At 43.9% G+C, this 13,476-nt stretch overlaps 1 protein-coding gene across 1 annotated transcript in view; it reads left to right on the forward strand.

Annotated features, from left to right (window-relative positions):
- Positions 1 to 240: 240 nt before the first annotated feature.
- VPS41 (VPS41 subunit of HOPS complex) overlaps positions 241 to 13,476 on the forward strand; it is a 186,059-nt gene continuing 172,823 nt past the window's right edge. Inside the window, exons 1-2 of the mRNA XM_006929098.4 lie at positions 241 to 325; positions 10,072 to 10,110. Of these exons, the coding sequence (XP_006929160.1) occupies positions 305 to 325; positions 10,072 to 10,110 (60 nt within the window). The 5' untranslated portion in view covers positions 241 to 304. The remainder of the gene's footprint in view (positions 326 to 10,071; positions 10,111 to 13,476) is intronic.

Consider the following 13,476-nt stretch of genomic DNA (forward strand, 5'->3'; position numbering starts at 1 on the left):
GTATTAAATGAGAAAATGTTTGCAAAACTATAACCCCAGGGCTTCATACATAGCGAATATTAGTAAATAATGTCATAATCATGGAACCAGTAAGAACAACAAAAAAATAAATCATGAAATCAACAACGGTTTTGTTCAGATTCTCCAGGGGCCTTCTCCATTGAGCTGGGAAAGTCAGAAGCAGAGATGCACGAAATGACGCCCCGGTTCAGAGGCGCTAAAACTACATTTCCCAGCAGCCCCTGTTTCCAGTGTCTCGGTTTCTCTCATTTCCGGGTCTGTCATGTGACTCTCCGGCTGCATCATGGCGGAAGCAGAGGGGCAGGTAAATGCTGCAACTGTTAGGCCGGGGAGGGAGAGGCGAGGTGAGGTGATCCGGGCTCGGAGCCGAGTGTGTGGAAGTTCGGAGCTGCCAGAGGGCGAGGCAGGCCCACCGCGGGACGCGCGAGGGGCGAAAGGCCATTTCGGGGAGCAGAGGAGAGGGTGGGATGGCTGCTCTTGGAGGGCACCCGGGGAAAGCTCTCCGACACACCCCCGGCGTTGGAGGGGCGGCCTTGCTTTGTCGCTGCCCCTGTGACCTGTCTTCAGTGAAATTTTGGCTGGAAAGCAGCCTGGTTGTCCCAGGAACTGACTGCCCTTGGGAAGCGTCGAAGTGAAGACAGTGAGAGTTGGTTTGCAGGAGGGCCAGGAGAGAGTAGATGATGAATTTTGTTTCGTACCTATTGTTTTTAGGTGCAAAGCTAAGTCAACTGTGACGTGCAGCAGTGGTTAAGTGCATTTGTCCTGGAGCAAAAATGTCTAGGCTCCAGTGCTGGTTCTCTTTTTTCTTTCTTTCTTTTTTTTTTTTTTTTTTAATTATTTTATTTTTTGAGACAGAGAGACAGAGAGACACAGCACGAGCGGGGGAGGGCAGAGAGAAAGGGAGACACAGAATCCCAAGCAGGCTCCAGGCTCCGAACTCTCAGCACAGAGCCCCGTCGTGGGGCTTGAACCCACAGACCGTGAGATCATGACCTGAGCCAAAGTCGGACACCCAACCGACTGAGCCACCCGGGCGCCTTTGGTTCTCTTTCTTAATATGTGACTTTGGGCTAGTTACTTAACTTTAAATATAAGATGGAGATATAAGAGTAACATTCTTGGAGAGTAAATAAGTTAGAGGGTAGAATAAGCACACCAGTTAAAGTGCTTAGTAAAAGTAGGGCTCAGTAAAAGTTACATGAGATTCTTTGTTGCTGACAGAACATCAGATGGCAATGCCAGCCCACACATGGCTATGTGGGGTTGGAGTTTAGAGTAGTAGATAGTGAAGGCAAAAGAGTTATTTTCATACACGTAATAGTGGTAATCAAAGCTTAGTTGAAATGACAAAGTACTATCAAGAAGACAGAAAAGTGCAAAGCCCAGAACTAATTGTCCACCTACAGGGTCATTTCAGGTTGGCACAGTTTTTCCTTAGAAATTAACAAGGCCATCAGTTTCCATAATTGTCTCTAAAAAGTGGTATATGATGAGCTGTACCATAATGAAAGAAGTTTAGCTACTTGATAATTTATTATCAGTGGTATTAAGAATACCACTTGTAACATACTTCATTTATGTAATGCAGAGTTGCCCTAAGTACATTTGATATACATCAGTAATTAAGAAATAAAGTAGAAATTTGGTTTGGGTGGTCGTTGTGGTAATAGGAGTGTTGCTACCAGCCACCGAAGCCTCCTTTTTTTGATTCAGTCACTTCAAAGGAAAAATGCTTGTTAAGCACATGCAGCTTCATGAGTCATTGCTGGGTTTGATGATAGTGGTGAGATTGGTTTTCACACTGTTGGTCTTTCTGGTGGAAATAATAGCTTATTTGTTGTTTGATTTCAAACCAAAACGGGGTGCCTGCGTGGCTCGTTCCGTTGAGTGTCCGAACTCAGATCAGGTCATGACCTCATGGTTTGTGAGTTCGAGCCCCACATTGGGCTTGTTGCTGTCAGTGCAGAGCCCGCTTCGGACCCTCTGTCCCCTTCTCTTTCTGCCTCTTCCCTGCGTATGCTCTTTCTCTCTCAAAAATAAATAAAACCAAAAGCCAAGACCTTAGATACAGGGTAATAGAGATGGAGAGAGTTGCTCTCAGTATTTACTGCTGTTTTGTGCAGAAGTTTGGCAAAGCTGTCTGATATAAAAACACACATAGAAAGTTAGTGATATAGTAAGTATGCTTTGAATTTTGATGGTACTTTTCAGTGTAAAGCCTTCACATCACATTTGGTCCTCACAAAGTAATTCTGTGTGGTGAATGTTTGTTCTGATATGTAAGTCAGGACCAGCACCTCCTATGTTCCAGGCCTGCCAGTGGCTTCCCGTCACACTCTGAGGGAAAGTCAGACTCCTTTATAATACCCTAGTTGCCCTACAGGACCTTGCCCCAATTGTTCCTTATTCCTTTTCTCTGACTTCATTTTCTACTCTTCTCCTCTTCTCCCCTTTTGTCACTCTGCATCAGCTATTCTTGGCTTTCTTACTGTTCCTTCAACAGGCTGGCCTGTTTCTACTTCAGGGCCTTTGCTCATGCTACACCCTTTATTGACCTCATATATCCAGGGCTTTCTTCCGGGGTTCCTTCACATCTTTGTCCACGTGTTATCTTTTTGAGTGAGACCTTTGATTGTTCTTTGAGACCTCTTCCTTGCATTATTTTTCTCCTTAGTGCTCATTACCATCCGACATAGTGTGTTTTAAAGTTTCTACTTATTTGTCCTGTGTGTTTCTGTGTTCATTTCTGTATATTCTCCCCATTTGAACATATGCTCCGTGATGGAAAGAATTTGTTCACTGCTGTTTGCCTGACACCTAGAGTAGTGCCACAATATGTGTTAAATGATTGAATTTTACACATACGCAACTGGAAATTCAGACAACATAAGTAATTTACTCAGGCTAGTGTGTGTAATAAATTTCCAATCTTCTATTTCCAAATAGAAATGTGTTTTCCAGAGCTCATGTTTTTTCCCACTAGAACACCCCACCTTTGAAAAAATACTTGAGAACCTAATTCTAATTTTTTTTTTTTTTACTTTATGAAGTAGAATGAACCTTATCACCTTAATAAATTTCCTTCAAGTCATAATTTCACCTTTGACACTTCAACAGCCTGCATACAGTTAAAGCAGGCATTCATCTCCCCGACAGGGTCATTCTCAAAAAGACCAGTGGTCCATTGTCAATGGCAGAAAGAAGCAGACATTCACAAATTGTCGTTCTGTTTTTTTAAAGCTGGTAAATAATCGTACCTATGTTATCAGTTCTTTTAGATTAAAAATGGTTAGATTTTTCTCACCCTGGTTGATTTGTGCGGTAGGGAGCTGTTGAAATCTGGCCTTGTGTCTACAGAGTTTTGAAGGCTAAAAGTGCATAAAAGTGGAGTTAAATAAATTTGTTGATTGTTCTGTTCTGCCCCCTTGAACCTTTTAGAAAATCTTTTTTTTAATTAATTAATTTATTTATTAATTTATTTATTTTTAGAGAGAGAGAGAGAGAGAGAGAGAGCATGAGTGGGGTAGGGGCAGAGAGAAAGAGAGAGAGAACTCCAAGCAGGCTCCCCACTGTCAGGGCAGAACCCGATGCAGGACTCAAACCCACAAACTGTGAGATCATGACCTGAGACGAGATCAAGAGTCAGTCGCTCAACCGACTGAGCCACCTAAGCACCCCAAACCTCTTAGAAAGTCTTGACCTAATTTTTCCCCCTAAAAAGCTTTGAGACCTGAGATGGGTATTAAAATGAGCTGTGATGACAGGTTAGGGCAGAGGAAGCTTTTTTCTTGGCATCATGCACTGGAAATGCAGACAGACCGCCTCCATGATGAGCAAGCCAAAAATAAATCTCTCCTCTTAACTTTTCTTTGTTTTTAATTTTTATTTATTATTTTTTAATTTTAGAAAAAGAGTGAGCAGGGGAAGGGTCGGGGGGGTGGGGAGAGAGAGAGAGGGAGAGAGAGAGAGGGAGGGGGAGAGAGAGAGAGAGAGAGAGAGAGAGAGAGAGAGAGAGAGAATCTCAAGTAGGTTCCATGCTCAGCACAGAGCCCAGTGTAGGCCTCGATCTCATGATCGTGGTGACCTGTGCCGAAATCAAGAATCAGACACTCAACCGACCGAGCCACCCAGGCGCCCCCTCCTCTTAACTTTTCTGAGCCTTGTATTCTTTGATGATTGCTTTTTTTTTTTTTTTTTTTACCCTTTAATTTTAGAAAGAACCAAAGTAATAAGATCTATATTGAATTAACATAATATAAAATCGTTCATGGGCTCTCAAGCTACGAAATCACTTTTTTGGACATGATTGAACATTTTTTTAAGGCACTGGGAGGTCTTTGTTTATGCTCAGTACAGGGAAGGGAGTTCACAGAAATAACCACATGTGTATAGTTTGGAGAAAGGACTCACACCCTGTATTCTGCCTGGGAATTTTCTAACCAGTAGTTTTACTTAGTTCCAAAATGATTTACAGTTGACCTTCATGATCATGGATGCCCAACAGTATTTGTTGAGACCTCTCTTATGAATAACATTCTGCTTGGAGTCTGGTTGTTTGTATATTTGTCTTATGTCTACTACAGACTGCTGAGTCCTCAAGAACGAGGACAGAGCTCACTCATGCGTGCATCTCTCACAGGGCTAGTGCTTTACAGGTACTAGGTGCTTAGTAAAATGTTTAAATGAATTTATTCGGGAGGAGAATGAATGGCCTTCTGAATTGAAGATGTCAAATTGTAAGTGAGATGCAGTAGAATTTGTGTTATGTTAGCTTCACTTGAAACTTTCAAGAGTTATTCATTCAAATGTATTGTAGATGACATTTCCTAAATTCCTTACTCTGCCAGCTCCCCGGGTACCCTTTCATCTTTCCTACCAACCATCAGGGAACCTGGTCTATTAAAATATTTGACCATCTATTCCTTGACAGGAGAGGAGAGTTTCTTTTTTGAATTTTCCCTGTGCGTTTTAGAATTGAGGATTTTTTTTTTTTTTTTTTTTTTTTAAGAGAGAGTGTGAGGGCAGGAGAGGGTCAGAGGAAGAGAGAGAGAATCCTTCAGTAAGCTCCAAGCTCAGTGCAGGGCCCAAATGGGGGGTTTGAGACCATGACCCGAGCCAAAACCAAGAGTTGGATGCTCAACCGACTGAGCCACAGGAGCCCAAAATTTGGGGAAATTTTATCCTTATTGTAGAGCATTTACTGATTATCAGATGACAGTTCATGAGCACGTACACACCCATGCGAGTGTGCCCCATGTGTAAAATAAAAATCACATCAACCAATACTTGCCTGTGGACAGAGGCATTTATGCTCTAGAAATCTTGTGAGTCTGAAATGAGATATGTTAAAGTGGCCAGGTCAAAGTGCCTTATATGTGGGACTAGAGTTTATTATCTAGACTTGGGCTTTGCTCAGTTATATACTATTCTCTTTTTTTACAGTTTGATAAAGATCTTTTGAAAGCAATTTGACTGATAACTAAAGGAAAAATAAAGCCCCAAACAAGCAGTTGCTAAAAGCACAGAAGCCGGGAAATTTTTAGAGGATCCACTCTTTACTGTGTAACTAAAGTGTAGCCACAAATTAGCTAGACGTGGTTATTGCCTTATAAGTTTTTCTGCTCATCTTTGTCTGGGCTGATTGGCTGGAGTCCGGCATCACTAGCTGATTACTAGCGGTCGCCCCAGTACCCACGTTACCACCTTGGGAGGGAGCACTCATCCAATCTGGGGTTCTGCGTTTCATGCATTCCCCATTCTTAGCTGTTCAGTCACGGTTGCCTTTGTTAATGCCGGGGACCTGGTCCTCCTCGGTGTTCTTGTTCCCAGATGCTTGTGATTCTAGGCTCTTATTTCAACTCAACAAATCCGAATCTGTGAAGATGGCATGTTTGCATTGGTCCTACCCAATTCCCCAAACTGACCTTATGCGATTGTGATGTGAAGTCAGATTTGGGACTGGGTCACTGGGTGGCCTGGCTGGTCCCTTTTTCCACACTGGGCAGACGTCCAGATTTTCCTTCATTTGCAGAATATGATGAGTGCTGGAGCTGAGCCGTGGGGGGTTAAGCGGGGTACCCTGAGTCTGCCCACTCTTGTCACCCCCCATGTACTCTTTCATCTTTCCTGCTCAACCAGCCTACTGCCTGAGTGCCCCGAACTGGCCACAGCTCCTTTGAGCTTTTAGAAATTGAGGCCTCAGGGCGCCTAGGTGGCTCAGTCCATTAAGTGTCCAACTTCGGCTCAGGTCATGATCTCACAGTTTATGGGTTTGAGCCCTGCATCGGACTCTGTGTCAACAGCTCAGAGCCTGGAACCTGCTTCGGATTCTGTGTCTCCCTCTCTGCCCCTCCCCCACTCATGCTCTGTCTCTGCCTCAAAAATAACAATAAACAAAAATTAATTACATAGAAATTGAGGGCTCGATGATACCGGGATAGCAGGTACATATCACACAAAATATATCCTCTTGCCTCTGCCTGTGTCACATGTTGGGATCTCTCACACCCTGTCTTCCATTAAGCTCAGCTGTGTCCCAGTTTGTTGGCAAGGAGAGAAGGTGACTGTGTAGCGTTGAGTGTTTCAGCTCTATCCCCAGGCCAGGCTGATTGCCCGGAGACTGGTCTCTGCTCTGTTTCTTCATCCTGCAGACAAGGGAGCTGGCCTTCCTCAGGCTCCAGCCTCCATTTTTCCCCCAAATTCTGCACCCTCCCCCAACAAATAGTGTGTATAGATTCAAGAGGTCACATGTCAAGCACCAAGATCATTAGGTTTGGATATATGCTTGAGTTTAGGGGATTGGTTTGCAGCAGAAAGGTAAGGTAGCATTCCACTGTTGCCCAGATTTTATCTGGCTATATACTTGTCTCTCTGTGCCTTCTAGCTCATCATTTTTGCTTCAACCAGAACAGCACCATTTTATTATTGTGGTAAAATATGTGTAGTATTTACCACTTTAACCATTTTTTTTTTAAAGTTTTAGTGTATTTATTTTGAGAGAGACAGAGACTGTGCGAGAGAGGGAGGGGCAGAGAGAAGGAGAGAGAGAACCCCAAGCAGGCTCCGCACCACCAGCCGGAGCCCGACGAGGGGCTTGAACTCATGAATCGTGAGATCATGACCTGAGCTGAAATCAAGAGTTGGACGCCCAACCGACAGCCACCCAGGCGCCCCACCACTTTAACCGTTTTTAAGTGCATTGGCATTGTCAGTGCAGCTGTCCCCACCGTCCATCTCCAGAACTTCTCATCTAGACCTGTTAAACCCTATCCTAAACCCCCCACCCTGTCCTCCCCCCAGCCCCTGCCAAGCTCTGTTCTACTTTCTGCCTCATGTACTTGGAACCCTGCAGTATGTATCTGGTTTATTTCACTTAGAAAACAACACAGTTTTGTAACTTGTGTTTTCATGATTTGTTTGAAGTTCTTGGAAAGATATAGAGTATGAAGCTGAAAAACGGTTGAAAACCACTGCCCCTTTCTAAACCGTAACCTTTCCCACCGTTCAGCCTGGCTTTTGGAGCCCTCTCTGGGACTTTCACTTCATGTCTTCCGATTTGCCCCTCAGTGCCCAGGGCATTAAGCAGCGGGACTTTTTGAGTGGATGAAGCAAGGAGGTAGCAGACCAGGCTCATTCCTGAAGTCACTCTTGCATGGCTTTGGTAGGATTGCGGGCAAAAGTGTAATTTTTCTTGAGGCCGCAGCTCAGTTTGGGAGGTTCATGCTGGAGCGGGGGTAAGTTTGAGAATGTCCTGGAGTAAATGTTCTGACTGATACCAACAGCCACAGGAAGCTTCTGTGAGAGCCTGGTTTTCTTCTGCAGGCTCGGGTTTTTGAGAGTCTCATGCCTCCTGGTATCACAGCCTGGCACCGCATGGTTTTTGGTGCAGAGTCAAGCAAATAATTTGATTTTGGGGCGCCTGGGTGGCTCAGCCGGTTGCACCTCCGACTTCGGCTCAGGTCGTGATCTCATCGTGGGTTTGAGCCCCACGTCGGGCTCTGTGTTGACAGCTCTGAGCCTGGAGCCTGCTTCAGATTCTGTCTTTCTTTCTCTCTCCCTCTCTGCCCCTCCCCTGCTCACACTCTGTCTCTCAAACATAAATAAAGGTTAAAAAAATTTTAAAAGAAAAGAATATAATTTGATTTTGAGCTTTTGGTTGAAATTGGTGGGTGGAGACTTACGCTTTGGTTTTAACGAAGAACGTAAATGGAACATTTGTCCTTTTACCGTATGTGTCTATATGAATGTATCTCAAAAACCAAAAAACCTTCCTTAGGTTTAATGGCACTTTTCTGAAAAGAGTAATCCAGTGTTCCTTTAAAGTTCTTGAGCTGGGGATAGAAATCTAGGGGCAGGTCATTGGCATGATCGTCAAAGCCTTGTTTCTCGAATGTTAGTAACTTACTATTCAGGGACAGTCAGGGGCGGAAAGGGTGTCAGAAGTCGTTAAGTTCAGCCTCTAAGCCTCAGTGTTCTTACCTCAAGGGTCATTAGGAAATTCTAAGATGCTGGGTACAAAGCATTTAGCATTGTGGGATATATATAATAGATGTTCAGTAAAGATGTCAGAATAGTGACTGTTAATAATAAATGGAGTGTGTCCAGAAGAGAAGGATCACGGTGGTAAGTGGATGAGAACCAGGATCTGGGGATGGTTAGCACAGAGGAAAAACAATTTAGAAGGGCAGGCATGATACGTGTCATTAACTCTCTGGAGAACTGTCAAGTAGTAGAAGAATTGGATTTTTTTATGTGTCTTATTGGTGCCAAGAACAAAAAGTTCCTATGGCGAGATCGTAGCTCCAAATTAATAAGCATTTTCTAGTACTTAGAAGAACCTTACCGCGTCGGGGTGTGGAGGAGATTCTCATGTTCATCGTGGTCAATGGCACAACTACAATAAAATTCTTAATCACAAGTCACATTCGTCCCCGTTTCACAGATGGCCTCTCAGAGCAAGTACCGTATCGTCCACAAGGCTGTTGCAGAGGCAGCCTGTCACCTGCAAGGTTCTTAGGAATTTCCTATGAATGAAATTAAAATGTGTGCAAACACCAGATTTGTGTTTAGCCTGCTTCGCAACCAGAACTGAGTAATAGAAGCATCTAACTTTTGTTAAAATGTTTATTTTTTTTCTTGAAAAATATTAGTACTTTCCAAGATGTCCTTGCCCCATTTTTTTCGTTCTTGTATAGCTCACGGATTGTTGCAAAATGCTTACATTCAGTGTCAGCATATTAGTTGTAACCTTTTATTGCTATTGATATCTATAAGTACGTTAAGTAAATCTTCATTTTGCTGACCTCTTTGAGGATGCGTGGCATCAGCAGATTCTCTCTTTCAGTGGACAGGTGAGAGATTAGCAGGATCGAGTCAATTTTTCCCTTTTTGCTTTGTTTTCTCCAGAACAGCAAGATTCATGCTCTAGCAAGAGGGAAACTGTGTTAAATGGCAGAATTCGTCTTCTGGCTAATGGTTTTAAGAGTGGATGTAAATTATACAGCTTGTTTGCACAACGGCTGATAGGTACCACTCTAGGGGAATTCTTTTGTAAAAAGCTGTTTAAGCAAGACCATCATTTTGACTCAACCAGATTAATAGCATAGTAATTAATAGCACAAGGGCTTTTCAGTGTAAAAGTTGGCTCACGGATAATTTGAGACGGCAGCTTCCTCTTCCCTTCCGTGATCAGTAAGGCTGCTTTGCTGGACCCGTTTCCATTTTTAGCGAAGGAAAGAGCCTTCTGTGTCTTCCCATGACAGTTCCCGCGGTCATTCGTCAGCCTGCTGACCACCCGAGGGAGGTCAGCAGGAGCAGTGGGTCTGAGTGGCCCCAGAGTGACCGTCTCAGTCCTGCCACACATGGGAAGTGGAGGGAGGCCTAGGAGGGTCACACCATGTGGAGTCCTTTCAACTGTGGTTGCAAATTACCTCCCAGCAGGGCAGGTGGGTGTTGGTGGCGGGGATGTGGTGACCCTTTTCCCTCAAAAATATGTTATATTTTATTCTTTTGTCACCTCTTCTGACCATTCTCCCCCTCTGTGCTTTGCAGGAAACTGAGTCTCTCGAAGAATCTACAGATGAGTCTGAGGTAAGGTGGGTGGTTCAGGAGCCTGAGGATTTCTTGTCGCCACATGATCCCGTGCTTGTTTTGCCTCGTGGGGACTGGGGTGCGAAGGGCAGTACGTGATTGAACCTTGGGGAACAACATGCCAGTTGTCTTCAGAAATATATTTAAAAAATTTTAAGGCTTATTGATTTTTGAGAGAGAGAGAGAGAGAGAGAGAGAGAGAGAGAGAGAGACAGCGTGAGTGGGGAGGGGCAGAGAGAGAGGGAGACACAGAATCCCAAGCAGGCTCCAGACTCTGAGCTGTCAGCACAGAGCCCGATGCAGGGCTTGAACTCACAGACTGTGAGATTATGACCTGAGCCAAAGTCAGACGCTTAACTGACTGAGCCGCCCAGGCGCCCCCCCAGTCTTCAGAAATATTAAATGGATCGGCTTAAATAAGCAGGAGAAGGAACAAAACACTTTCTCCTGATCTTGAATGGTGCTTTAACCCAAAGTGCCTTGGCAGTGGGAAATTTGATACAAAGTTTTACAAACTAATCTTGGCCTCTTTAAAAATCTGAATTTTAAAACAACCGCTGTAGGTTCTACCATACTTATTTTTTTCTTCATTCTTTTAACAAGTATGGCATGCTCACTGGTGTAATTTATCAATCACCAAAATTAGAGTTTAGTTCATAAAATAAAAAGGAGGAAAGTCACTTCCTTAAAAACTGTTAAGAAACTAAGTTTTGTTAAAGTTTGTATTTTAAGGAGAATAAAGTAATATATAGGTGGGCTTTTTAAAACAAATTTCTTTTCAAGACTATGCATAGGAAATAGGTTTAAGCATAACAGAAACTAATGAACCTACCAATTTTATGGATGGACTTATTGATAATAATACTTATATTGTTTCCTTATACTATTTCATTTAGCTCAGGGGAGTGGAAAAAATATGTGTGATAACCTGCTGGAAATTCACACCAATGTAACTATAGCCAGTATAATGTATAAGTTTGGGTTGATATTGAGTATAGTTATTACATGGAATTTGTTTCCTTTTTCAAGGAAAAGGTGGGCTTAAACATATTCATCTGGAGAACATCTTATATGTTATGCTATTATGTGTTTGTAGTTCGGTGCTGCAGGCATGGTTCCTAATACCTTTACTACTAAGGACCTGTGATAATCTCTTTGGGGCTCCTGATAAGGCACTGCAGAGTTTGCTTATAGATATGGCATAACACTTGTTAATTTTTTGTGTGTGTTCATTTGTTTTTGAGAGAGAGACAGACAGACAGAGACAAGATTGTGAGTCTGGGAGGGGCAGAGAGAGAGAGAGAGGGAGACACAGAATCTGAAGCAGGCTCCAGGCTCTGAGCTGTCAGCACAGAGCCCGACATGGGGCTCGAACTCACGGACCCTGAGATCATAACCGGAGCCGAAGTCGGCCGCTTAACCGACTGAACCACCCAGGCGCCCCAAGGTTGTTCTTTTAAAGTTGAACAAACTGAGACCCTGCAGGTAACCTGTCGTAATGTCGTGTAGCAGGTTCATGGGAGAAGTGGGTTCAAACTCCAGCCCCCAGCATTTTGCTGTCTAGCTCTGATAGGTGGGGACTGAGGGAACTGGAGTCCGGCCTCAGGTTCATATCTCAGCTGTACTTTATACCTGCTGTGTGGCCTTGGAGGTAGCACCCAGCTCCTCTGTTCCTCAGTTTCCTCTTACGGAAAATGGGGTCGTTGCTGACTGTGTGGCTGCCGTGACGATTAGGTAAGATTGCTCTTTGCACAGCATCTTGTATGGTGCTAGCACCTGGGAAGCAAGCAGTCCACGTAGGCTAGTGATTCTCAGCTTGTGTTTTAAAGGTAGCGCTGGTGCCCATTCTACAGCCTGGGGCTTCCACTTGAGGGCTTGGAGAGGCTTCCTGAGACCCTGGGAAAGCAGGTGTTCTCCCCAATACTGTGGCTTCTAATGGGTCCATGGGCCAGCGAGGTAGTCAGGCTGGTGGTAGAGTCAGTCTGGGACTTTTCGGTGTAGCAAGTTGGTTTATAATCCAGCCTTTGGAGCATTTTGTCTTGGGTTTGTCCATTTGAATCACTTTCCGGTTACAGGATTGAGATTGTGAGACACTGCTCAGTTGCTGAAGAATCTTTATTTTTCCTTTTCTCTTCTTCCCACTAGGTTTTATAACGGTTAATTCGACTTGCACAGGGCAGGCCTTTCCTTCTTATACTTCTGCCTTTTCTTTATCCAAGTGCTCAGGTGTTTTTCCATTCCTTTTCTTTTCTTTTTTTTTTTTTAATTTTTAATGTTTTTTTTTTGAGAGAGAGAGACAGAGACAGAGACAGAGACAGAGTGTGAGCATGGGAGGGGAGAGGGAGGGGAGAGGGAGACACAGCATCCGAAGCAGGCTCCAGGCTCCGAGCTGTCAGTACAGAGCCCGACGTGGGACTTGAACGCACGAACCATGAGATCATGACCTGAATACGACATGTCCGAATACGGACACTTAACCGACTGAGCCACCCAGGTGCCCCAGTATTTTTCCATTTCTGCAAGCAACAGTATTTAGCGTTTTCAGCCATGGAATTGTAACAATTTATCTGTTTCCTTACGAAATGCTGCATTTCTTATAGACAGCTTTTATATTGGGAAGACCCTAGTGTTAGGTTATTCTAAAGTTGTTACTTAAAACATTTTTAAATTTATTTTTAATTAAAACATTTTTAATTGTGGTAAACTACACATAACGTAGACTTTGCCATCTTAACTGTTTTTAAGCGTACAGTTTAGTATTGTTCAGTGCAGTCACGCTGTTGAGCGAACCTACCTCTGGAACCTGTTCATCTTGCACAACTGAAACTCTGTGCCCCTTGGATTACAGCTCCCCGTTCTTCCACCCTGCAGCCCCTGGCAGCCACCACTCTACTTTGTGTGTTTAGGAGTCTGACCACTCTAGGTGCTTCGTGTAAGTGGACTCATGCCGTATGTATTTGTCTTTTTGTGACTGGCTTATTTCATTTAGCATCAGGTCCTGAAGGTGCCATCTGTTGTGTTACCTATGTCAATTCCCCCCTTTTTTTTCTCTTAATTTTTATTTATTTTTGGAGAGACAAAGTGCGAGCAGGGGAGGGACAGAGAGAGAGGGAGACAGAATCCAAAGCACGTTCCAGGCTCTGTGTCATCACAGAGCCTGTTGCAGGGCTCCAACCCACGAACGGTGAGATCATGACCTGAGCTGAAGTCAGACGCTTAACGGATTGCGCCCCTCCTTCTTTTCTAAGGCTGAATAATATTCCATGGCATATACAAACCACATTTTACCTAGTCATCTCTGATGGGCACTTGGGTTGCTTTTACCCTTTTGTTTTTGTGAGCAGCGTGGCAATGAACATGAGTGTA

Source organism: Felis catus, chromosome A2 (genome assembly GCF_018350175.1).
Source record: "Felis catus isolate Fca126 chromosome A2, F.catus_Fca126_mat1.0, whole genome shotgun sequence".
NCBI classification, from domain to species: domain Eukaryota; kingdom Metazoa; phylum Chordata; class Mammalia; order Carnivora; family Felidae; genus Felis; species Felis catus.